Source organism: Bubalus bubalis, chromosome 6 (assembly GCF_019923935.1).
Source record: "Bubalus bubalis isolate 160015118507 breed Murrah chromosome 6, NDDB_SH_1, whole genome shotgun sequence".
In the NCBI taxonomy this organism is placed as follows: Eukaryota; Metazoa; Chordata; class Mammalia; order Artiodactyla; family Bovidae; genus Bubalus; species Bubalus bubalis.
This window is the reverse complement of record NC_059162.1, coordinates 68,947,224-68,974,891: the sequence shown is the minus strand read 5'-3', so window position 1 is coordinate 68,974,891 and position 27,668 is coordinate 68,947,224. Positions and strand designations below refer to the sequence as shown.

The 27,668-nt window shown below is 38.9% G+C and overlaps 2 protein-coding genes across 4 annotated transcripts in view; one reads left to right on the top strand and one right to left on the bottom strand.

The window, feature by feature from the left end:
- Window positions 1-27,668, bottom strand: part of SLC44A5 (solute carrier family 44 member 5) — a 423,585-nt gene that overhangs the window by 359,965 nt on the left and 35,952 nt on the right. The window lies entirely within an intron of this gene.
- On the top strand, window positions 21,282-21,680 carry LOC102407878 (60S acidic ribosomal protein P1-like). The gene has a single exon (XM_044944840.2). The coding sequence runs from the start codon at window positions 21,297-21,299 to the stop codon at window positions 21,639-21,641; it is 345 nt and encodes a 114-aa protein (XP_044800775.1). The 5' UTR covers window positions 21,282-21,296; the 3' UTR covers window positions 21,642-21,680.

Sequence of the window (27,668 nt, the reverse complement as noted above, 5' to 3'; positions counted from 1 at the left end):
GGTTCAGTCCCTGCATTGGGAAGATCCCCTGGAGGAGGGCATGGCAACCCACTCCAGTATTCTTGCCTTAAGAATCCCCATGAACAGAGGAGCCTGGTGGGCTGCAGTCTTTGGGGTCACAAAGAGTCAGACACGACTGAATGACTACACACATGGGTGAACGTGGAGGACATGATGCTAAGTGAAATACGTTAGAGAAAAACAAAAACTACCTGGTATCACTTATATGTGGAATCTAAAAAATACAACAAACTAGTGAATGTAAAAGAAGCAGACTCACAGATATAGAGAACAAACTAGTGGTTTGTAGCTTAGGGGTCTGTGAATGGGAGGTACAATCAATTGTGTGTAAGACAGGCTACAAGGATGTATTGCACAACATGGGAAATATAGCCAATATTTTGTAATAGCTGTAAATGGAGTATAACCTTTAGAAATTGTATAAAATTTTTTAAATTAAAAAAATGGTGACTTTTACTGTGTATGAATTATACATAGACAAAGTATATTTTCAAAAAGCAGCAAACAAACATCTCTCAACTTTCTTTTTGAATGCGTAAATGGTGATAATGAAGACAATACAGGAGGAAGCGAACGTCTGGGCTTCACCTAAGAGGGTTGTTTACTTGAAGTACCAATTTGAAACTATACTGCTATGCTAGGGGCTGGGAGAGCAAAGACGAAAAATACACAGTTCCCCTATCTTGAAAGACAAGAATAGTCTAATGGAGGGTGTATGAAAACAACCTAGTTTAACACATTATGAGAAATGTTCCATTAGAGTTATAAACAAAGTGTTCCAGGGGAGAGATACTTAATGTTTTAATTTAAAATAATTAAAAATACTCAAAGTTCCTCATCAATAGGTAAAAACAAATGTCTGTGTATTCATACCATAGAATGCTATTTCAACAATAAAAAGAAAACTATTGAACATGCAAAATCATGGATGAATCTCCAAATAATTACGTTGAGTGGAAGAGGCCGGAATCATCCCTCTCCGAAAAAAAGGGGGAAAAAAGGACATACTGTATGGCTCCATTTATATAAAACTCTAAAAACTGAAAAATAATCTATAGTGATAGAAAGCATACAAGTGGTCATCGGAGGGGAGAGAGGCGGGAGGTGAAGGAATGAAGGGATTACAAAGGTATGAGATGAAGTCTTTGGGGTGATGGATATATTCATTACCTTGATTATAGTGATGGTCTAAACTTTAGACCACCCTTCCTCCAAATAGAATTAGCTTATACTCTAACTGGCTCAAAATTGGGAAAGGAGTGTGACAAGGTTGTATATTGTCACCCTTCTTATTTAAAGGGCTTCCATTATAACTCAGTTGGTGAAGAATCCACCTGCAATGCAGGAGACCCCAGTTCAATTCCAGGGTCGGGAAGATCCTCTGGAGAAGGGACAGGCTACCCACTCCAGTATTCTTGAGCTTCCCTTGCGGCTCAGCTGGTAGAGAATCCACCAGCAATGCAGGGGACCTACAGAAGACCTCGGTTCAATCCCTGGGTTGGGAAAATTTCCTGGAGAAGGGAAAGGCTACCCACTCCAATAGTCTCAGCTGGAAAATTCCATGGACTACAGTCCATGGGGTTGCAAAGAGTCAGATATGACTGAGCAACTTTCACTTTCACTTTATCCTTATTTAACTTATATGCAGAGTACATCATGTGAAATGCCGGGCAAAAGGAATCACAAGTTGGAATCAAGATTGCCAGGAGAAATATCAACAACCTGGTTTCACAGGTAATACATACATCCAAACTTATCGTATCAGTCATTTTAAATATGCACAGTTTGCTGTAGTCAGTAATACCTCAACAAAACTGTTCTTAAAAATGCTAAAATCAATCTTCAGAAAAGACAAGATTATGATAAAGCTGCACTGAATTGCATATGATCTATTTTGTAACATAAATTTCTAACACAAATATAATGAAGAAAATATTCAGGTTGGAATAATGATGTTATATCTAAACCTTATTTAGTTTTACTCTGAGCCAGGCACTTTGCTGTGCCTCTCACTTAATTCATTTCATTCATGTATCAATAGTATGAAGTAGGCAGTTTTAATATCCCCAAGTTATAAATGAGGAAACTGAGGACCGAGTTACAAGTATGTTCAACTGGAATATAACAATCACTTTCAGCGGCTTAAACAAGAAATGGTCATTGTTTTTAAAAATAAACAACAACAAAAAAAGAGGGCTGGAGGTGGATAATCTGGTGTGCTTTGAGCTGCCAAGCCATGGGGTTGCAAAGAGTCAGACACTACTTGGCAACTAAACCACAACAAAACACCAATGTGGACAAGGATATAGGAAGGCTCTTCTTCCTTCCGCCCCAACATGCACCACTGTGTGACTACTGCCTCTTAGTTACATGGTAGCTTCTGCACTTTCAGGCATCAGAGGACTTCAGGCGGAAAGAAGCAAGAAAGAGTGAAGTGGGAAAAGACAGAAGGGTCTACTCACTGAATCTCCCAGCTTCCCCAGAGGCCCCACCTAGAGGCTTTTGCTTATCATTCGCCAGAATTGTGTCAAATGGCCACCAGAAAGCTGCTAGGAAGAAGGGGATTATAGATGGAGACCAAAGGAGCAATTTCTGCCTTAACTACTAAGAGGTGGAGACAACTTTCATCTAGACTTATTTCCCAAGCCTGTTTTTATATGAATAAAGTTTTCCATAAATTCTTCCCTAAAGGCATCTTAATATGCCAAGCAAGGGGCAGACATTTCATCCTGAGGATGAGGACTTGATAGAGTATGGAATATGGTATGCATGTAGGCATTGGTAAGTGACACATACATCTTTTGAGGGAGTAAACACAATTAAGGAAAAAGCTTTTCTGTTTTTCCTTAAGTGGAAGGAGTATGTGGAAGGAAGGAATGAAATACAGTGACCTATAGCTTAATTTCGCATACTTTCTAATCAATAGCTATACATCTTGTGGTTTCCTGTGATTTAGAAATTTCCAGTTTCCACATATCTCATACCTAGAAAGTTTTCTGGGGATCCATCAGGGCACTTTTAACATTCAACAAGTATTATTATCTAGGTGTAAAGAAGTGGCAAGATAGGCAGAATATCACATCTAGGAAAATATTAATAACATTTTAAAACAAGGAAAGAAAAGGACATGATTCATATTTATAAGCCTTAAGTGTTTCCACAATAACTGAAATCCAAACCAGACTTATTTATAAGTCCCAGCCACGAGGTCAAACCCATACACATTATGCACACAGTGTGTGTCAGTATTCTGGTCACCTGAACTGGATGTCACCCAAGAATTCAGTAGACAATAGACATTTTTATTGCTATTTATAAATCTATAATATATAATTTGTGGTCAGTGAGTTATACTAAGAATTCACTTTTTCAGTCTAAATTATTAAATTTTCATTATATATTAGCCCAAGCTTACCTAGTGGCTCAGTGGTAAAGAATCCACCTGCCAATATAGGAGACTCGGGTTCAATCCCTGGGTCAGGAAGATCCCCTGGAGAAGGAAATGGCAACTCACTCCAGCATTTTTGACTCAGAAATGTACTTTCTCACACAAAGTCTATTATCTATTGATAAGTCTAACAAGAACAAAACCATGAAAAAATAAGTGTTCTTAAAGTGTTAAAGTGAAATATACAGAAACTGTAGTAAATAAACAGTCCTTAATCAGTAGTCATTGTCTGACTCAAACAAGTGTAATAGGAAATCATTATGAGCAGTCAGAGAAAAGAAAGCAGCACTGAAATAGGGTTTTAAATGATGGACAGGCTATGAACACAAAAAGTAGAATGATTTAAATGCTAGGAATCACACAAAAGAGCACAGAGTTAGAAACACACACAGATGGTAGGAATTGGGTAGGTTACAGAAAGGACAGTCCTGGTTTCCATGATCAGTTAGCATCAAGCACTGGGTATGAATGTTGAACAATTAAGTTAGATGCACTGAGTGCTATACTTATTCATCAGAGGGCAAACAGAATGAAAACCGCAATCACAGAAAACTAACCAAACTCATCATATGGACCACAGCCTTGTCTAACTCAATGAAACTATGAGCAATGCCATGTAGGGCCACCCAAGATGGATGGGTCATGGTGGAAAGTTCTGACAAAACGTGGTCCACTGGAGAAGGAAATGGTAAACGACTTCAGTAGTCTTGCCTTGAGAACCCAATGAACAGTATGAAAAGGCAAAAAGATATGACACTGAAAGATGAACTCCCCAGGTTCATAGGTACCCAACATGCTACTGGAGAAGAGTGGAGAAATAACTCCAAAAACAAGGAAGAAACAGAGCCCAAGCAAAAACAATGCCCAGTTGTGGATGTGACTGGCAATGAAAGTAAAGAACAATGTTGTAAAGAACAATATTGCATAGGAACCTGGAATGCTAGGTCCATGAATCAAGGTAAATTGGAAGTGGTCAAAAAGGAGATGGCAAGAGTGAACATAGACATTTTAGGAATCAGTGAACTAAAATGGACTGGAATGGGTGAATTTAATTCAGATGACAATTATATCTACTACTCTGGGAAAGAATACCTTAGAAGAAATGGAGTAGCCATCATGGTCAACAAAAGAGTCCAAAAATGTAGTACTTGGATGCAATCTCAAAAACAACAAAATGATCTCTGTTCATTTCCAAGGCAAACCATTCAATATCACAGTAATCCAAGTCTATGCCCCAACCAGTAATGCTGGAGAAGCTGAAGTTGAATGGTTCTATGAAGACTTACAAGACCTTTTAGAACTAACACCCCAAAAAGATGTCCTTTTCATCATAGGGGACTAGAATGAAAAAGTAGGAAGTCAAGAGATACCTGGAGGAACAGGCAGATTTGGCCTTGGAGTACAGAATGAAGCAAGGCAAAGGCTAACAGAGTTTTGCCAAGGGAACACACTGGTCATACCAAACACCTTCTTCCAACAACACAAGAGAAGACTCTACACATGGACATCACCAGATGGTCAACACTGAAATGAAATTGATTATATTCTTTGTAGCCAAAGATGGAGAAGCTCTATACAGTCAACAAGACTGGGAGCTGACTATAGCTCAGATCATGAACTCCTTATTGCCAAATTCAGACTTAAATTGAAGAAAGCAGGGAAAACCACTAGACCATTCAGGTATGACCTAAATCAAATCTCTTATGATTATACAGTGGAAGTGAGAAATAGATTCAAGGGATTAGATCTGATAGAGTGCCTAAATAACAATGGGCAGAGGTTTGTGACATTGTACAGGACGCAGTGATCAAGACCATCCCCGAGAAAAAGAAATGCAAAAAGACAAAATGGTTGTCTGAGGAGACCTTACAAATAGCTGAGAAAAGAAGAGAAGCTCAAGGCAAAGGAGAAAAGGAAAAATACACCCCATCTGAATGCAGCGTTCCAAAGAATAGCAAGGAGAGATGAGAAAGCCTTCCTCAATGATCAGTGCAAAGAAATAGAGGAAAATAATAGAATGGAAAAGACTAGAGCTGTCTTCAAGAAAAACAGAACTACCAAGGGAAAATGTCATGCAAAGATGGGCACAATAAAGGACAGAAATGGTACGGACCTAGCAGAAGTAGAAGATATTAAGAGGTGGCAAGAATACACAGAAGAACTACACCAAAAAGATCTTAATGACCCAGATAAGCATGATGCTGTAATCACTCACCTAGAGCCAGACTTCCAGGAATGTGAACTCAAGTGGGCCTGAAGAAGCATCTCTATGAACAAAGCTAGTGGAGATGACGGAATTCCAGTTGAGCTATTTCAAATCCTAAATGATGATGCTGTGAAAGTGTTGCACTCAATATGCCAGCAAATTTGGAAAACTCAGCAGTGGCCACAGGACTGGAAAAGGTCAGTTTTCATTCCAATGCCAAAGAATGTTCAAACTACTGCACAATTGCACTCATCTCACACCCTAGCAAAGTAATGCTCAAACTTCTCCAAGCCAGGCTTCAACAGTACATGAACCGTGAACTTCCAGATGTTCAAGCTGGATTTAGAAAAGGCAGAGGAACCAGAGATCAAATTGCCAACATCCTCTGGATCATCAAAAAAGCAGAAGAGTTCCAGAAATAACATCTACTTCTGCTTTATTGACTCTGCCAAAGCCTTGACTGTGTGAATCACAACAAACTGTGGAGAATTCATCAAGAGATGGGAATACCAGACCACCTGACCTGCGTCCTGAGAAATCTGTATGCAGGTCAAGAAGCAACAGTTAGGACTGGACATGGAAAAACGGACTGGTTCGAAATTGGCAGAGGAGTACGTCAAGGCTGTATATTGTCACCCTGTTTATTTCACTTATATGCAGAATACATTATGCAAAATGCCAGGCTAGATGAAACACAAGCTGGAATCAAGACTGCAGGGAGAATTATCAATAACCTCAGATATGCAGATGATATCACCCTTATGGCAGAAAGCAAAGAAGAACTAAAGAGCCTCTTGATGAAAGTGAAAGAGAATGAAAAAGCTGGCTTAAAACTCAATATTCAGAAAACTAAGATCATGGCACCTGATCCCATCACTTCATGGCAAACAGATGGGGAAACAATGGAAACAATGAGAGAGTTAATTTTGGGGGGCTCCAAAATCACTGCAGATAGTGACTGCAGCCATGAAAGTAAAAGATGCTTGCTTCTTGGGAGAAAAGCTATGATCAACCTAGAGAGCATATTAGAAAGCAGAGACGTTACTTTGCCAACAAAGGTCCGTCTAGTCAAAACTATGGCTTTGTACAGATGTGCGAGTTGGACCATAAAGAAACCTGAGCACTGAAGAATAGGTGCTTTTGAACTGTGATGTTGGAGAAGACTCTTGAGAGTACTTTGGACTACAAGGAGATCAAACTAGTCAATCCTAAAGGAAATCCATTCTGAATATTCATTGGAAGGACTAATGTTGAAGCTGAAACTCCAGTACTTTAGCCACATGATGAGAAGGACCTGACTCATTGGAAAAGACCCTGATGCTGGTAAAGATTGATGGCAGGAGGAGAAGGGGACAACAGGGGATGAGATGGTTGCATGGCATCACTGACTCCATGGACATGAGTTTGAGCAAGCTCTGGGAGATGGTGAAAAACAGGGAAGCCTGGCATGCTGCAGTCCATGGGGTCACAAAGAATCGACATGACTGAGCAATTGAACAATAAGTTCTAAAAATTCTAATAGGGTTAAAAGTCACCCCTGATTAAAACTACTTTGCTTCAAGACTCTCATACATCTGTCCACAGGCTAATTCAACACCCTGCTAGCCATTAATTGTGGTTTCTGGCAGCAAACAAGATGTCAGTGTCTATTTCCATGCATTATTTTTATCTGAAATCTTCTCTATGCATGATCCAAATTTACTGGAATCATAGTCTGTTCTCTGTAGTATGTGAAAAAGTGGAGAAACCAATTATGTGTAATTAGTCATGGAGTCTCAGTGTATTATCAGAGTTTATTATTAGCAAATTTCTTGACAATAGAAAGAACAAGAATAGAAATATTTTATTACAATGGAGCTATGCTGGGGTAATTTGTTCAAATTACTCTTATTCTAAAAAAAAAATTACTCTTATCTTGCTTAATTTTTTTCTCCATAGTATTTAATGCAAATCAGTATACTTTACACACATTTGTCACTTCTTTTTATTGTCTTTCTTCTCCCAGGGAGTATAAATGTTACAAGAACAGTGGCCTTGGTATTTTTCACTACATATCTCCAGCACCCATAACATTCAGTACTGCAGGGCTTAATATTCCAGTATTATAAACAATCAATAAATAGTTAATGACTTTATCATTTAGGAGGCATTAGGAGAGTCCTGTGATCCTTGGCTAAATAAAATTAAAAACAGAAAATCAAATGCTTGAAATTTTAACTATTCTGTATCACAAAATCCTTCCAATTTCCTAAGGACCCCTTCTCTACTGTAGTCAAAAACAACATTTGGCACTTTCAACAAATGCTGAAGAAAAGTGATTGAGGTTATCATTTACTGTCATATAAGCAAAATTTATTGCTTATTACTTTATAATTTACCATGAAGTGATGGCTATAATCTGATTTGCATTGGAATAAAGGAAATGTGAAATTTTCTACTTTGAAATTCAGGTTACTTCTCATCAAGAGACACATTAATGTAATATTTTTTCATTGTAACAAACACTTCAGGATATTTCTAAAATTATGATAAATATTCCCCTTGTAGATAGTCACATTAGACTCTAGTAGTTTACATTTTTATTAATATTTTTTTCTCCTTTGCCCCCTCCTCTATAAAAAATATTTTCAATTCCTGAACATCTTTCTCTTCTTTAGAGATAATTCCAAAAATTACATCACCATTTTTGCATAATTTTATTTATTATTTTATGACAGGAATTGTTAAGATAACATTATAACTTTTATCTTTCTAATACTTATGAAAATTTCCTCTTAATCTTTACCTTCAGCCAACTCAGAATCTGTAGCCTCCCCAAATCCTTTTTTCTATCAACATGAGAGCCATCACTCCTTTTTCTTAGCTATGATTTTTCACTCCGACACTTTGTTCTAGCTATCATGACACCATAATAAGCTTCAAAATGTAAAACAACCCTGGTGCTGGGAAAACTGGACAGCTACATGTAAAAGAATGAAATTAGAACACTTCCTAACACCATACACAAAGACAAACTCAAAAATGGATTAAAGACCTAAATGTAAGACCAGAAACTATAAAACTCTTAGAGGAAAACATAGGCAGAACACAAGATAACATAAATCAAAGCAAGATCCTCTATGACCCACCTCCTAGAATAATGGAAATAAAAACAAAAGTAAACAAGTGGGACCAAATTAAACTTAAAAGCTTTTGCACAGCAAAGGAAACTATAAGCAAGGTGAAAAGACAATCCTCAGAATGGGAGACGATAATAGCAAATGAAACAACTGACAGAGGATTAGTTTCCAAAATATACAAGCAGCTCATACAACTCAATACCAGAAAAACAAACAACCCAATCAAAAAGTGGGAAAAAGACTAAACAGACATTTCTCCAAAGAAGACATACAGATGGCTAACAAACACATGAAAAGATGTTCAATGTCGCTTATTGTTAGATAAATGCAAATCAAAACTATTAGATATCACCTCACACCGAATAGAATGCCATCATCAAAAAGTCTACAAACAATAAATGCTGAGAGGGTGTGGAGAAAAGGGAACGCTCTTGCACTGTTGGTGGGAATGTAAATTGATACAGCCACTATGGAAGACAGTATGGAGATTCCTTAAAAGACTAGGAATAAAACCACCATATGACCCAGCAATCCCACTCCTAGGCATATACCCTGAAGAAATCAAAATTGAAAAAGACACATGTATCCCATAGTTCATTGCAGCACTTTTTACAATAGCTAGAACATGGAAGCAACCTAGATGTCCATCAACAGATGAATGGATAAAGAAGTTGTGCTACATATACACAATGGAATATTACTCAGCCATAAAAAGGAATTCATTTGAGTCAGTTCTGATGAGGTGGATGAACCTAGAACCTATTATACAGAGTGAAGTGAGTCAGAAAGAGAAAGATAAATATCGTATTCTAATGCACATATATGGAATCTAGAAAAATGGTACTCAAGAATTTATTTACAGTAGTGGAGGGCAGCAGTGGAGAAATAGACATAGAGAATAGACTTATGGAGATGGGGAGAAGGGAGGAGAGGGTGAGATTTATGGAAAGAGTAACATGGAAACTTATATTACCATATGTAAAATAGATAGCCAATGGGAATTTGCTGTATGGCTCAGGAAACTCAAATAGGGGCTCTGTATCAACCTAGAGGGGTGGGATGGGGAGGGAGATGGGAGAGAGGTTCAAAAGGGAGGAGATATATGTATACCTATGGCTGATTCATGTTGAGGTTTGACAGAAAACAACAAAATTCTGTAAAGCAATTATCCTTTAATAAAAAAATTAATTAATTTTTTTTAAATGTGAAACAACCCAAGAAATAGCTCTCAAGAAAACACTGTGAAGTTTTCTAACATATATTTGTCTATTATATTTAAAAACTTTTGTCTGTTTTGAAATTGTTTAGCGTTCCTTTCAACTACTGAAATTTCTGTTTGTCTTTTCTCTTTGATTGATAATAGGTTCTGTGGCATTTTAAATATAGATTACACATAAATATCATTAAGATAGTAAAGCTTGGTTTAACATAGTATAGTTTTACACAAGAATATTTCATAAAAGTTTGCAAATATCATTATTCACAACAGCCAAGATACAGAACAGAAGCAATCTAAGTGTTCAAAGAATAAAGATGAGGCATGCACATGCACACATACACATAAGAACATTGCTGCTACTGCTGCTAAGTCACTTCAGTCGTGTCCGACTCTGTGTGACCCCATAGACGGCAGCCCACCAGGCTCCCCTGTCCCTGGGATTCTCCAGGCAAGAACACTGGAGTGAGTTGCCATTTCCTTCTCCAATGCATGAAAGTGAAAAGTGAAAGTGAAGTCGCTCAGTCGTGTCCGACTCTTCGCAACCCCATGGACTGCAGCCCACCAGGCTCCTCCGTCCATGGGATTTTCCGGGAAAGAGTACTGGAGTGGGGTGCCATCGCCTTAAAGAATGAAATCTTGCCACTTATGACAACACAGATGGGCCTAGAGGAATTATGCTAAGTGGGTAAGTCAAATAGAGAAAGACAAATATTGTATTTCGTTCATATGTCAAATCTAAAAAAATAAAAATAGAAAACAGAAACAGTTATAGATACAGAGAACATATAGGTGATTACTAGAAGGGCAGGGAGTGCGAGGATGAGGGAAATTAAAAGGGATAAACTTCAAGTTACAAAACAAGTCAGTCAGAAGAACAAATGTACAGTCTCTGGAATATAGTCGATAATAAGGTCATTGACACTGCTATATGTTATATAGAGTTGTCATCAAGGAATATTTCTTTTTCTTTTCCTTCTATTTTGCATCTGTATGAGATGATGGATAGTCATTAAAACTGTGGTAATCATTTCATGATGTATGTAAGTCAAACCATTATGCTGTACACCTTAAATTTATACAGTGCTATGCATCAATTATATCTCAATAAAACTGGAAGAAAAAAGTATACAAATAAAATAATCCCTGCTCTGGTGGGAAAATAAAAGGATTTTGGATGTAAGTAGAGTTTTACAGTAAAACCTCAGAGATAGTTTTTGTGGGAGATGCAAAACTAAGTCAAGCGATTGCTGAAGTTAACAATTTGAGACAAATACTAACACTGAAGTATAAGATGATGATGGTAAGTATAAAATTAATATTTTTAAAATATTCATTTGTATTTTAATGACACACCTAAATAAGAAAGGGCCTCATTCAGAAAACATTCTGTATAAGAAGTTTATCTGTTGTGCCTACTCTGAACTCTAAAATCTTCAAATTTTCTTCCCTACCATCTCATTCAAATACTATCTTTAATACTATTTGGAAAATTATTTTTGTATTACAAATGATAGCCAAAAGGATTAAAGAATAATTGAACCAATATTGTAAGATAAATTATATATAGACAAATAACTTAGAATATGCTTTTATTCTTCATAGGACAAGCCAGGGTCATGGTCTTGGTATCAAATGTAAGAAAAACAGTTATATTTATGTGAACTCATCATCCTAAACCATATAACTGAAAATAACACATTTTTTCCATTGCATCAGATATGGAGATATTTGACTGTTTCAGTTTTCACAAAGGTGTCTGAAAATTACACATGCAGTGTATGACATCCAACTCTGCTTCAAATGTATCCAACTCTGCAACCCCACGGACTGTAGCCTGTCAGGGTCCTCTGTCCATGGGAATTCTCCAGGCAAGAATACTAAAGTGGGTTGCCATGCTCACCTCCAGGGGATCTGCCCAACCCAGGGATCAAATCTAGGTCTCCCTCATTGCAGGTGGATTCTTTACCATCTCAGCCACCAGGAAAGCCCAAGAATACTGGAGTGCGTAGCCTATCCCTTCTTCAGGGGATCTTCCTGACCCAGGAATCAAACCAAGGTCTCCTGCATTGCAGGTGGGTTCTTTACCAGCTGAGCTACCAGGAAAGCCCAAATCATAAGAACTTTCCTTAAAAAGTTTAATCAGAAAATATACAGATTACTAATAAAGTACATAAGGCAAAAATCTGAATTATGATGCTGAAATTTAAAATCTGTACCTAGCAGCATACAGAAAAAAAAGAGAGAAAGACTGGTTTATTTCCATGTCTCTATATATTTAAATGATGTGAAATTATATTAAAAGATTCTTACCAAAGTCATCACAACATTTTCACCTCGTTAATCAGCATACTATCCAAATACACTCTGGCTTATTAAAAGTTTGAATATGCCAATGAACTATCTTGACCCAGAAAGGACATGAAAAGTACTGTCATCTAACACTAAACCCAAAGAAGCAGCACTGATGGCCTTTACAGGAAAATTAGAGCTGTTTCTGCTTTGGGGAGAATTCATTTCAAATTAAGCATCTTAATTTTATGCTGAAGTGATTCACTAGGGTGAGGGAAAAACAAATTTGATTTTCAAGCATCAATCAATAGGATCAATAGGCATTAAAGCATAAGAATTAAAAGCTTATCAATTTGGCTCTGAGGATTTCTGAACAGATTACCTCCCTCTCATAATACCCGCAGAAGGAATTTCAGTATCTGCAAATGACCTGGAACAATTCTGAGAATGAAAGAATAAATGATTCAAAGTTGTTTATAAATTGTTGCCCATTTAGAAACATTTATTTGAGGTTTCTACTTCAGGTTAAACCTTAATGAGGTTGTCTACCCATCAGCATCACTAAGCCAACCCATTTTCAGAAACCATGACTGGCAAGGGAGTCTTTCGATCTATTTCCATCTGAATAGCCTCACATTAAATTATGCTTTAAAAAAAAAAGCATTCACATTTTTGAAAGGATACAAAACACTGATTAGTTCATCCTCAAAATGTTTAGCAAGATCTCAGCAGGAGATTAAGGGAAGTCTAGAGAGAACAATCAAGCTCTTGCTAAACAGGAAAATTCACCTTGACTCAAAAAATTGTCAATAATGTGCAAAGTTACAGCAGCAGCAATTATGGCCAATGCTGTACTCTGGTGTATGGAAACTCAGAACTAAAATGCATATCAGAGTGTTTTATAAGAGTGTGATCATTCAGTAAAGGGATTCAACTTTACATTAATGTTAGTTATAAAGAGGTCCAGCACTTTCCCTATTAGAACTTGGCAGAACTACCCTTCCATATGGCCCTATCCATTTCTGTTTGACTAGACACATTTCTTTCTCCTCACTCCAGGCAGTAGAGTGGAAAGTTAGACAGTGTTTGGTGTCAGATCCAGGTTCAAGTCCTTGCTTTGTACTTACAAGTTCTGCAAATCATTTTACCTCTTTGACTCTCGGTTTCCTCCTCTATAAAATGTGGGTAATAATTCCTACCTCCAGAAACAATTATGAGAATTAATTGTATCTGAAGTGTATCTGAAGTATATCTGAAGTGCCTGGCACTGGAAAAGTATGAGGTGCTTTTCCTACCTGATATAGATAGAGCTTTATAGGTAGTAAAGTAACATTTGAGACACAAACTTTTGAAATTTCATGCAATTAAAATTTGGCTTCCAAAAAAATATTGAAGGTGTTATTTTTCATACTAAGGAATTATTCAAATGTAAAAAAACTGGAAAAGAAAAAAGCTTTACTGTCTTCAAATAACTACCTTAAAACATTCTACTTCCAGCTCTCTGTTCATGACAATGAACTAGGAACATTATGCAGTAATGAGGCACTTTTAAAATCAGTGTTTGAAGCCTGTGAGACTGGGAGAAAATAGAATGCCACAGCACCAGAAGTTACTGAGACTCAGTGCCTGATAATTAGAGTCCCAATTCATAGAAAATTAGAAGGGGCAGAAGTTTATCATAGTTCAGTTCAGTTCAGTAGCTCAGTCATGTCTGACTCTTTGAAACCCCATGAACCGCAGCACACCAGGCCTCCCTGTCCATCACCAACGCCCAGTGTCCACCCAAACCCATGTCCATCGAGTCAATGATACCATCCAACCATCTCATCCTCTGTCACCCCCTCTCCTCCTGCCCTCAATCCTTCCCAGAATCAGGGTCTTTTCCAATGAGTCAGCTCTTTGCATCAGGTGGCCAAAGTATTGGAGCCTCCGCTTCAACATCAGTCCTTCCAATGAATACCCAGAACTGATCTCCTTTAGGATGGACTGGTTGGATCTCCTTGCTGTCCAAGGGACTCTCAAGAGTCTTCTCCAACACCACAGTTCAAAAGCATCAATTCTTCGGCACTCAGCTTTCTTTATAGTCCAACTCTCACATCTGTACATGACTACTGGGAAAACCATAGCCTTGACTAGACGGACCTTTGTTGGCAAAGTAATGTTTCTGCTTTTTAATATGCTGTCTAGGTTGGTCATAACTTTCCTTCCAAGGAGTAAGTGTCTTATAATTTCATGGCTGCAATCACAATCTGCTGTGATTTTGGAGCCCAAAAACATAAATTCAGCCACTATTTCCACTGTTTCCCCATCTATCTACCATGAAGTGATGGGACCAGATGCCATGATCTTCGTTTTCTGAATGTTGAGATTTAAGCCAACTTTTTCACTCTCCTTTCTCACTTTCATTAAGAGGCTCTTTAGTTCTTCTTCACTTTCTGCCATAAGGGTGTTGTCATCTGCATATCTGAAGTTATTGATATTTCTCCCAGCAATCTTGATTCCAGCTTGTGCCTCTTCCAGCCCAGCGTTTCTCATGATGTACTCTGCATATAAGTTAAATAAGCAGGGTGACAATATAACAGCCTTGACGTACTCCTTTTCCTATTTGGAACCAGTCTGTGGTTCCATGTCCAGTTCTAACTGTTGCTTCCTGACCTGCATACAGGTTTCTCAAGAGGCAGGTCAGGTGGTCTGGTATTCCCATCTCCTTCAGAATTTTCCACAGTTTTTTGTGATCCACACAGTCAAAGGCTTTGACAGAGTCAATAAAGCAGAAATACATGTTTTTCTGGAACTCTCTTGCTTTTTCAATGATCCATCAGATGTTGGCAATTTGATCTCTGTACTGTTATATTATGATAAAAATACACATGATTGTCATTTCAAGTCTACTTGTAACAACTAAAGTTCTTCTATCAGATTCAGAAGTCATCTTGATAGAACCAAATTAGCAATAAAAATGCTTTTATTTTTCGAAGGTCTGAGACTGGGTCTATTTTCATTAATGTCAATTCCAGTTATGCTTAAAGCAGAATATGTTTTTACTTTCTTACTGTAATTTTAAATAGCCATGCAAAATAGCACTATCCCAAAGTTCCAGTATCAGCATGAAAATAAACCATCCTGCCAAAAGGTCAATATTTTTATCATCTCTAACACTTTTTTCCAAAGCTAGATGTGGAAAGAAAATGTGCTCTACCCCATATATAATAACATCAGAATTTCCCCAGAAGATGAACTCCCTTGTCCTGGAATTAGGACCATTCATGTAATTTGCTAAGCAGAAATATCTGAAAGTAACAAAGCACAGGTATTCTAATTATATTACTGTAGGCAATGGCACCCTACTCCAGTACTCTTGCCTGGAAAATCCCATGGACGGAGGAGCCTGGTGGGCTGCAGTCCATGGGGTTGCTAGGAGTCGGACACGACTGAGTGACTTCACTTTCACTTTTCACTTTCATGGATTGGAGAAGGAAAGGGCAACCCACTGCAGTGTTCTTGCCTGGAGAATCCCAGGGACAGCGGAGCCTGGTGGGCTGCCATCTCTGGGGTCGTACCGAGTCGGACACGACTGAAGCGACTTAGCACCAGCAGCAGCAGCAGGTTATAAGCAATGATATTAATATATTAGTTTAAAAGAATGAGTGACCATCAGCTGGATGTGGGTGTGGAAGGAAAAGAGAATGATGACAAGTGTGCTGGTCTGCTGCCCCTTCCCCACTTCGATAGACGATCAGGAAGAACCAGAGGGCAGGGTGGGGCCATCTCCCAGGTAGGAATGACACTACTTCATTTCCAGGCTTGGCAGGGAGGGAAGCAAGAACCAATCACACCCATGGGCTGATTATTTTTCATTTCTCCTTCTAAGAATAGAGTAGAAAGTGGGGAGAAGGACAGGGGTTTGGAGGGCGGTCCAGGAGGAAGTAGGCTTCTCCTCTAACTTGTATTCTCCACATTTCCTTGTCTATTGTTAACCTACTGAGTTTGGCGGCCAAGTCTGGTGAGTCAGGAGCATGGCTGCTTCTCTTGGATGGCTCTCAAATAGAACCCTGTCCTTCAAGCTACTTCTGTGATCCCTGACTGCTGCTGGTTATCCTTCCTGGACCAGGAGATGGATAATGCACTCATGCTACCAACATGGTACCAAGATTCCAAAATTAATTCGTGGCCAGTCCACATATCCTCTCGGTTACGGTCAATCATGTACAGATGGTCCTGTGTGCTGTTGATATCTTCTCCCTTCCTGCTTATGCTAAAGGGAGATGGCTCTGTTACTTCAACTACAGACAAGAGGAGACTAATCTAGAGAATTAAAATAGCCCACTAATTCAACAACAACAAAGAATGGGTGAGATTAGAAGGAGTTCTCAGCATACCTGAGAGTTTTTGGAGAATTGTTCATTCTAAAATCCTAAGAAGACAGTAGAATTCCTATAGAGTAAACTGCTTCCATGATGTTGGCTGGCAAAAGAACCTTTAGAGTAAATGTAAAATGTAGAAAATTTAAGAGTATGATACCACTTACAGCAGTTGCTAACAGAAAAGACAGTGGGAGGTGACCTTGAAAGGATTATGAAATTTAAAAAAAAAAGAGCTTAAGATTTAGGGTCTGAAAGACCAACTAATATGCTAGAATAATTCTAAATGCTTTTTAATAAGGGTGAGGATGCAGGGGCAAAGGCAGGTTATAATTTAAGCTTTCCCATTTCTCTGAGATTGTTTTCTGAATAATTGTACTCTATACAGATATCCAAGGGAGAAGAAAAATAGAACATAGACTACTTATTATTGGTAGAGCAATTTCTCTGAAATAGTAGCTCATAACTTATTAATGTGTGGCTACAGCTACCTTACAGTTGCAGGAATGAACACAGTCTTTTCAGCATATAGTTAAATACATGTAGCTAGACACAAGGTGTCCTTCCCCGCTAATAATGCTAATTTATGGATCGGTGCCTAAGAAATTGACATCGTAGGAATGCAGTGAATTCTGTTTTGCACTTTTTCTCTATACAGGAAGTCTTCACAGGGAAGTCAGCAAAACAACTGTTGTGGCTACAGCAGTCAATCAATTTAAATAGAAATTCTAATGTACAGTTTGAAAGCTCTAAGAGTCATTCACTTAAGCACAAGATTTTATTATCAATGAAGGATATATTTTCTGTGTAATTATTCTCATTAAAACCCCTTTAAGGACAGGTACCAAAAAAAAAAAATGCATTTTTCAAAATAAATCCAAAGTTTAACCTTCAATGTTAGTTTTACACAATTCCTCACCAACTCTTCTGAAGGGCACAAATCATCAGAAATAGTGACAGGACAAATAGAAGATAAAGCAGAGTTCTTCCCAACAACCTATCAGCTCACCCTCTCAATTCTAACTAGGCCAGACATAGACCTATCTCATTTTTCACTTTCCCTAGTGTCCTTCCTTGGAGAAGGCAATGGCACCCCATTCCAGTACTCTTGCCTGGAAAATCCCATGGACAGAGGAGCCTGGAAGGCTGCAGCCTATGGGGTCACTGAGGGTCAGACACGACTGAGCGACTTCACTTTCACTTTTCACTTTCATGCATTGGAGAAGGAAATGGCAACCCACTCCAGTGTTCTTGCCTGGAGAATCTCAGGGACAGGGGAGCCTGATGGGCTGCTGTCTATGGGGTCGCACAGAGTTGGACATGACTGAAGCGACTTAGCAGCAGCAGCAACAGGACAACATGTACCTCAGGGATACTTCAACAGAGGAGCAAGGAAGCTGGGGTATTTATTTATCAACTCCTGTTAGCTAATGGTGAGGGCTGGTGAGAGGAGACATTCCCTGGCTCTTCCCAAAGGCACCCAGAGTAAGCTCCTACAGTGAGACAGAACCCTCACACTCAGAGATGCAGATGCTGGCAACCGATGGTACTGGGAATTTGGAAGCGATGAGAACCTATAGGAACCAAAAGCATCTACGATAATAACAAAAAACAACAGTGAGGGAGCCATAGTGGACATGAATTTTCAACAGACTCTTGGAAGAAAGCAAGCAGATGTAAGTCTAGTGACCAAGAAATCAGAGAAGAAAGAAACAGCCCAGAATACAAGCGAAGAAAGGCTGAAGTTCAGGCTTCAGGGCAGAACTCAGGGGAGCTGCTTTATAAAATCCCAATCCCACATAAGACTGAGACTCAGAAGTTGAGAGTGAAACACAGGGCTGAAAACAGGGACTAACTGCAGGTCTGTTTTGCAAGAGTATGGCAAACTGCTGCCCACCACTTGTTTTTGTTCAGCCAGTTATCTAAAGATGGATTTTACATTTTAAAGCATTGTTTAAAAAAAAAAAAAAAAAAAAAACCTATGTGATAGAAACTGTATGTGACCCACAAATTCTAAATATTACTATCACACCTTTACAGAAAGCATTTACTGATCCTTGGTTTATAGAAGAGTCAATAGTTATACAAGCCTCTCCCCAATTCCAGGAAGTAAGACTATCTGAGGCCAGGCAGGTAATCTAGCCCCAAATCTGAGCTATCGTCTCTGATCATATTAGGAAAAAGTAAAGCAGCAAGTCTAAGTGTTAGTATGCTCAGTCACTCAGTCGTGCCCAACTCTTTGTGATCCCAGGGACTGTAGCCCACAGGCTCCTCTGTCCATAGGATTTTCCAGGCAAGAATGCTGGAGTGGGTTGCCATAAGTGTTCGAGTGTTGATTAAAGTGTTCCTTGGCCTGGTTATTAGGGATTCCCAAGCTTAATGGCTGGTACCCCAACCATGAACCAAAAAGCAGAGGATGCCAGTCGGTAAACCACCTCACATACCCAGAGCCCCAGTTTCATTCTTCCATATAAACAGTCCACCAAAATCCCCAGATATTTGAGTAAAGCCTATAATATTAAAAAGAAAGATAAAAATGAACTAGCAGGGGGGAAATGACCCCACAAAAAGCAATGCTAAACCAAGGGGATCTAAGAGAATTTTTTAAAACCTCAAAATATTATGCTCAGAGATTCTAGAAAATATAGACAAGAGATTCTAGAAAATATAGACAAGAAGACAATATCATTTTTTTAAAGTAAACAAGAAAGTGCTTTAGATGAATAATGTAATTCAAGAGAAATATTAGAAGATAAAACCAGGTAAATATCCCAGGACACAGAACAATAGGACAAAGAAACCGAAAATATGGAATAAAGAAACAAAGAGGATAAATCCAGAATATTCAATATCCACTAATGAATTTTGGAAAAACTGGGAGAGAGTGCATAGAAGAGAGAAGATTATCAAAGAAATAATATAAGAAAATATTTTCACGTTAGAAGTAAATACATATATATATGTAAATTGTTTGAAACCCAAAGAATAAAGGAAAGAGCCTGAAAGACACCAGAGAGGAGGAAAAAAAAATAGATATCAGGGATGTCCTTGGTGGCTCAATGGTAAAGAATCTGCCTACCAATGCAGGAGACAGGGGTTCCATCTCTGATCTGGGAAGATTCCACATGCCACAGAGCAGCTACGCACACGCACCACAACTACTGAGCCTGTGCTCTGGAGCGGGGGACCTGCAACTTCTGAGCCCACACGCCTCACTTACCAAAGCCCACATGCCCTGCCTGTGCTCCACAAGAAAAGCCATCACAATGAGAAGCCTGCACATCGCAACTAGAGAGCAGCCCCCACTCTCTGCAACTGGAGAAAAGCCCACACAACAATGAAGACCCAGCCAAAAAATAAATGAAATTAAAAAAAAAAAACTGGTAACCAATGAACAAAATTAGTCTGACATCAGATTTTTTTCATCCACAAAGCTAAGTGCTAGAAAACACTAAAGCAATGCCTTCAAAGTTCTGAAAGCAAATGATTTTCAACCAAGGATTCTATTTCCAGCTAAATGAATGGATTAATTAAGTGTAAATGTACAATCAAGATAGTTCTGGTTTACAAGATGTTTTCCTCCCACACATCCTTGTTTAGGAAGTTAACCTGAAGGTATGTTAGGAAAAAAACACATAAGATCCAAGAAACAGAAATCGCTGTTCAGAAGAGAGTAAATCTCAGAAGAATAGCTTTGAAAAGGCCCTGGAGCCAGGGAATGCAGTGTCCCAGGACAAAGGTCCCCAAGAGGGACAGAAGTCAGGGAGACTGCATAGATTGAGAAATCTGAAAGAATATGATAAAGCCTATTGGTGGAATTTTAAATAAAGAACCCCTTGCAATTTGAAGCTAGAACATTCTTCACTGAGTGACAGAGAAATCCTAACATTAGATCCATGGAGAAGAAGTGTCACACCAACACACTACATACAGCTCTGCAGTAAATATAAATGGAATTGTTGTTTATTGACTTGGAAGATTGAGAATTAGGATAAAAAGGAAGAAAGAATTAATAGTTATAACATGTTTATTTTACAAAGTGGGTAGTTAAGAGTACTATCCATGGTTAATAGAATAAAAAATGAAGATTTAATTATGTTTTTCAAGTACCAAAGGTAATCTTAAAAAAAAAAAAAAAAACAGTACTCTATGGAAACAGACGGCAGTTGTCCCTCAGTATCCACAGGGTGTTGGTTCTGGGACCCCTGGGTTACCAACAACCATGGAAACTCAAGTCCCTTATGGACAATGGCATAGACAGGGCAGAATGTACTGATATAATTAAATGTAGATGGACATGAGTTTGAGCAAACTCCAGGAGATAGTAAAGGACAGGGAAGCCTGGCATGCTGCAGTCCATGGAGTCGCAAAGAGTCAGACACGACTGAGCAACTGAACAATACACAACAACAAAATGGGAATGAGAACATAAACAGTGATACAAACAAATTCAGTCCTAATCTAGCATCAAGAAGGAAATTAATATTTAAAAATTAAATAAATCTCTTTCCTCCGCTGCTGCTAAGGTGCTCGGTTCTTCCGAGGAAGCTAAGGACGTTTTGGGGTGAGACCCTCACTTCATCAGGCGACTAGCACCGCGCCCGGCAGCCCCCACCTAGCACTCGCTGGCATCATGGTCTCCGTCTCCGAGCTCACTTGTATCTACTCTGCCCTCATTCTGCACTACGATGAGGTGACGGTCACGGAGGATAAGATCAATGCCCTCATTAAAGCAGCCGGTGTAAATGTTGAGCCTTTCTGGCCAGGTTTGTTTGCAAAGGCTTTGGCCAATGTCAACATCAGGAGCCTCATCTACAATGTGGGGGCTGGTGGACCTGCCCCAGCGGCCGGTGCAGCACCAGCAGGAGGTCCTGCTCCACCCACTGCTGCTGCTCCAGCTGAGGAAAAGAAAGTAGAAGCAAAGAAAGAAGAATCTGAAGAGTCTGATGATGACATGGGCTTTGGTCTTTTTGACTAAACCTCTTTAGTAACACATTCAATAAAAAGCTGAGCTGTTTAAAAAAAAAATTTAAATAAATCAAGATATAGTGGTGTGTGTATATATATAGCTACAACATCCAGCCACATACTTCCCTACCCCCTCCCTCACTCGCCCGCTCAGTCATGTGCCACTCTTTCAAACTCTGTGGACTGTAGCCCACTGGGTTAGTCTGTGGAATTTTTCAGCAAGAATACTGGAGTGGGTTGCCATGTCTTTCTCCAGGAGATTGAACCCACGTCCCCTGCATCTCCTGCACTGCAGGTGGATTCTTCACTGCTGAGCCATCAAGGAAGCCCTCCTTACCCACAGAGGTGACCAACTTTTAACAGTTTCTGTTTTGATTTTTCTGTTAGTTACTGCTGTTATCTCTAAGATATTGCAGCTTTTACTATAAATTCTTCTGTATTGCTAGACTTTTTTAACCACATGAATTTATTATTTCAATAAAATTTAATATTCATCAATGCATGGATAAATGAAAATATTCCTTAGCATGTCCCCATCACAGGTAATGTGCTTAAATGTTGCTGAGTCTGATTCTGACTCCCAAAGGTGACAGTTATTATATGTAACAGAAGTGACTCCAGCCACAAAATGATGCAGGTTTATTTTATGAAATAAATAGAAGTTGCTCTAATAACTATCAGGTAAATCAGCACAAGAATTAAATGGAGTATAATTCAAGTAATGAAGCCAGAAAAAAAAACGTTTCCTTCCTCTTCATATGAGTGTGCTTGCCTGCTTTGGGAAATATGCAGTGTGTTCACCATGTTGTTGTTCAGTCACCCAGTCATGTCCGACTCTTTCAACCCCATGGACTGCAGCACAGCAGGCCCCTCACCACCTCCCAAAGTTTGCCCAGGTTCATGTCCATTGTTTCAGTGATGCCATCCAGCCATCTCATCATCTGACACCCTCTTGTCCTTCTGCCCTCAATCTTTCCCAGCCTCAGGGACTTTTCCCATGAGTCAGGTGTTTGCATCAGATAACCAAAATACTGGAATTTCAACTTCAGCATCAGTCTTTCCAACAAGTATTCAGGGTTGATTTCCCTTAAGATTGACTGGTTTGATCTCCTTGCCATCCAAGGGACTCTCAGGAGTCTTCTCCAGCACCATAGTTCAAAGGCATCAATTCTTCAGCGCTCCACCTTCTTGATGGTCCAGCTCTCACAACCATACATGACCACTGGGAAGACTATAGCCTTGACTATGCAGACTTTTGCCAGCAGAGTAATGTCTCTGCTTTTCAACACACTAACTAGGTTTGCCATAGCTTTCTTGTGAAGAAGCAAACGTCTTCTAATTTTATGGTTGCAGTCACCATCTGCAGTGATTTTAGAGCCCCAAAAGAGGAAATCTGTCACTACTTCCACCTTTTCCCTCTCTATTTGCCATGAAGTAATGGGGCCAAATGACATGATTTTAGTTTTTTTAATATTTAGTTTTAAACTAGCTCTTTCACCTTCCTCCTTCGCCCTCATCAAGAGGCTCTTTAGCTTCTCTTTGCTTTCTGCCATTAGAGTGGTACATTGTCACCACACTGAGGTTCAAATACAAGACTTGCATCTTCTACCTGGGCCCAATATTTGCGGTAAAGATGATCATGCACCCCATGCACGGCTGCACCCAGTGCATCAGCAAATATGGCTTAGAGACTGTCAGCAAAAGTCTCAACTCATTTCAGTCTCAGCTGAATAAGCTTCAAGAGGTAGCATTTGGAAAAAGATAACAGGCCAAGAAAGCAGACCATATCAAAGCCAGCACCTTAAATTGCACCTGGGAGTAAACTGTGGAACGAGAGGACAAAAACAATGTCCTCCCCGTGGTTTATCAGGCCTCTCTCATTTTCTAAGTTGCATTTTCCAAAGCTGTTCCAGGTAGACACTGCAGCAATCTAAACTCAAGGAAGCCTGCCCAGAAAATATACGTTGCTATTGTTTAGTAAATGATCTAAATAGTTCCACTTGGCTTCAGTCTATCTGACTTAAGCAAGAATACCCAAATTGTAAATTATTATCTGTCACTAAATTTGAGACCTTTTCTTCTTCTGTCAGCTGAAATTTATGCAGTTTCAAATAACAGATAAATCTTGATGAAATATTTAAAATAATAAATATTCCTGATACTAAACTATAAGCCAGCAGTGCTGATAAAGCAAACTGCTTAATACTATAAGAGCCTGAGAGCTCTTAGTCAAAACTGTGGAGTAAGTAACCTTCAGTGACCCATCTCTATTGGAGCTTCACTCCTGTAAGCACCCCATCAACCAAGACCTGCATCCTTCAAGTTCAGCACAATGCTATTTCTACCTTACAAAATATATCCTTCCTGGATGTGTCTGTCCTCTCCTAGGTCCAGTCATTAGCAGAAGCAGTAAGACCATATTGTGGGAATAAGTAATACATGAGAATTATTTAAACAATGAAATAAACAGAAGGATAAAATTGATTATGTGTTTATGAACATTTGTATGTGACATGCTTTCGAACTATCAGAACACAAACGAGCCTGCTGGGTCTTTAAGTGAATAGTAGTTCTGTATGTTTCTTTAGAGTCATAAACAAGGCTAATGAAGAATGAGGAAGTGTTGGGGACGAATATTCTGAAAAGCATAGTTCAGAGAAGAGGGGTGCCCTCACTCCTATTTTCTAGAGAAAACTTATAACACATTAAAATTCTTACTAAAGTTTACATAGGTAAAAACCCGAAAATCATTTTCTATTCCTAAAACTGCTTAATTTCTATATCCTCCACATTTTTAAGAGTTAATCAAGCTTCTTAACTCTAAGTTATATATTGTTGCAATGTACTCTAAGATTAAATTCCCTCAACAAATTATATTGTTTCACTGAATGCTTCCAGCCACATGTATTATTATTTGTAAGTACAAAATATAATGAGTTCAGACTTTAACACTTTGGTTTAATCATGCTGTAACAGAGCATATAATAAAGGAAGGGGAAATTTTAGCTTTTTATAATACTGTGCTTACTCTGATGAGACCAACCGCCAAGTGACAAATGAATCATACAATTGACTGCGCACTACTTTTGTATTGATTTGCTGAATGTGTTGCTGAATAGTTAATGGTATGTCAGCTATTCATTTACAAACATATATTTCTTGAGATGGCATGCCAAGATATAAAACATTTTCTATGAGCTAGTAGGAAACTTAGCTCAAGTCCTAATTCTTTAAAAAATAAATTTAAGTATATAATTGTTTGGATGAACTATATAAAGGAATCCACATTAATGCTATTAATACAGAAAATGCATATTTAAACTGTAAGAATTTGTTTTGCTAAATTATATGCTTTACAATGCAACACAAGTTATCTGGGCTGGGCTTGTATGTGTAAAGTGATTGACGAAAGGACACCTAACCAGCTGCCACGTGGTAAGTCAATTACAAGTACACTGAACCAAATGGGACTATAAAGATGTACTAACCCAGAACAATACCAGAAGTTATGGGTTCCTAGGAAACTAGGACTTTGGTTCACCATTCAGGAAGTAATCAGAAACCACAAGAGCTTCTTTGAACCTAAGACACTAGAGAGATTGAGACTAAAATGCCTAAATAAAAGAGCACCAGAAGTTTGTAGTGATCAAAATAGCAATCACTTCCACAGCTACATAGAGCTTGTAGTATGGAAAACTCTCCCACTCCAGCCAGGCAAGTATGGAGAAGCAGATGATCTCTAGGAGAAAGGTAAAGTAGGACAGAGATAGACATAGAGATAGAAATGGGCATGGACATGGTGCAAACGACTTAAATTTTTGTAAATGGTCTTTTTAAAAGAGCCATTTTAGTCTAAGCTGCCAGGTATCTTAGATCTTGTGATTGGTTGGACTTTACCATGTTATAATTCTATATAACTCAATACAATCATGCTGCTGCTAAGTAGCTTCAGTCGTGTCCCACTCTGTGCAACCCCAGAGACGGCAGCCCACCAGGCTCCCCTGTCCCTGGGATTCTCCAGGCAAGAACACTGGAGTGGGTTGCCATTTCCTTCTCCAATACGATCATAATCATTTATAAATTCCTTAGATATAGACCCCTCAGTGTCTAAACTCAGGTGCTGTGGCGCCAGAATGTCTGTGTTTGAATCCTGCCTCTGTTACTTCCTGAGTAAATAAACAGAAATTAACCTTTCCATACTGCACAAAAGGGACAATAATAGTAACCACCTCCAAGAGTTGTAGAGCAGATTCAGCTCCACTACCTAACAAGCATCTCAAACTCAAAATGTCCAAAACTGAATTTCTGACTTTCCCCTTCCAAACCTATTCTTCCCACAGTCTTCACATATCCATCATGAATTTCCTCTTTCCATCATTCAGGGCAAAAGCTTTGAGTCATAATTAATTCTTCTCTTCCTCTACCTATTGACTCTTCCTTCCAAACACAAACAAAATCCAACCACTTCTCACTACACTCTATCAGTACACAACCCTGCTCCAAGAACCGTAGTCTCTGCTTTGACCATTCCAACAGCTTCTCAATTGATCTCTTCCAGTCCTTCCCAGCACAGTCTATTCTCAACACAGCAGTTCAAAGAATCCCATTAGAATATAAGTCATATGGTGTCACTTTTCTACTCAAAATCTTCGTTGGCTTTGCATCTTCCTTAGAATAAAAGCCTAGGTCTACATGATCAGATCCCTCATTATCTCCTTGACCTCATCTTCTCCTGCTGCTGCTGTTAAGTCATTTCAGTCGTATCTGACTCTGTGCGACCCCATAGATGGCAGCCCACCAGGCTCCCCCGTCCCTGGATTCTCCAGGCAAGAACACTGGAGTGGGTTGCCATTGCCTTCTCCAATGCATGAAAGTGAAAAGTGAAAGTGAAGTCACTCAGTCGTGTCCGACTCTTAGCGACCCCATGGCCTGCAGCCCACCAGGCTCCTCCGTCCATGGGATTTTCCAGGCAGGAGTACTGGAGTGGGGTGCCATTGCCTTCTCCACTTCTCCTGCTACTCTCCTCCTAACTCACTAGATCCTGCTGCATGGGCTTCTCTGCTGCACCAGGAATGAATGTGCCTTGGCACGTATTCCTTCTTTCTGGGCCTTTCTTTTTCCAGATATCCAGATGTCTTTAAAACCTACTTCAGGTCTCTTCCCTCCCAACCCCACACACCAAGGGGCATATGGGATATCTCAGTTCCCTGACCAGGGATCAAACCCACATCCCCTGCATAGGAAGCCTGGAATCTTAACCACTGGATCCCCACATTCACTCACATACCCTTCCTTTCTTTACTCCTTTTTCTCATCATAAAATTTACTACCATAAAACACACTATGTTTAGCTCATTAATATTGATTATCGTGGGTCTTCTCCCACTGGAATGTAAATTCCCTGAGGGCAAAGGTTTTTTTCTGTTTATTATTCGGTTATATAGACACATCACTGAGGAGGTACACAGTAAGTATTCGTTAAGTAACTGAATTCAATAAGTTAATAAGTATAAAACATTTTTAAATGTGTCTGACACATACTAAGTGTACAATAAGAATCGAAAGTGAAAGTGAAGTCGCGCAGTCGTGTCTGACTCTTAGCGACCCCATGGACTATAGCCCACCAGGCCCCCTGTCCATGGGATTTTCCAGGCAAGAGTACTGGAGTGGGGTGCCATTGCCTTCTCTGTTAACAACGGCTAGGCATATTAGCTATTGCTTATTCAGGGTATTAGTTTATGTAATCATTTCTAGTTTTTTAAGTCTTCTCAATATATACTTTAATCATGGATTATATTAGCTTTAAAATAGTCCATTGTTTTTTAATGTTTTGCTTTTGTTTTGTGTTAAATATGCAATCAGACATTAAAAACTCAAGATCATAAAGCTTCAAAGACATTCTCAGCAAGGATTATCTGTTACAAACTAGGTTTTAATAGCTTTTTTTTTCAGCTTTTTATTTTTTTTATTTATTTATTTTTTTAATTTTATTTTATTTTTAAACTTAACATATTTGCATTAGTTTTGCCAAATATAA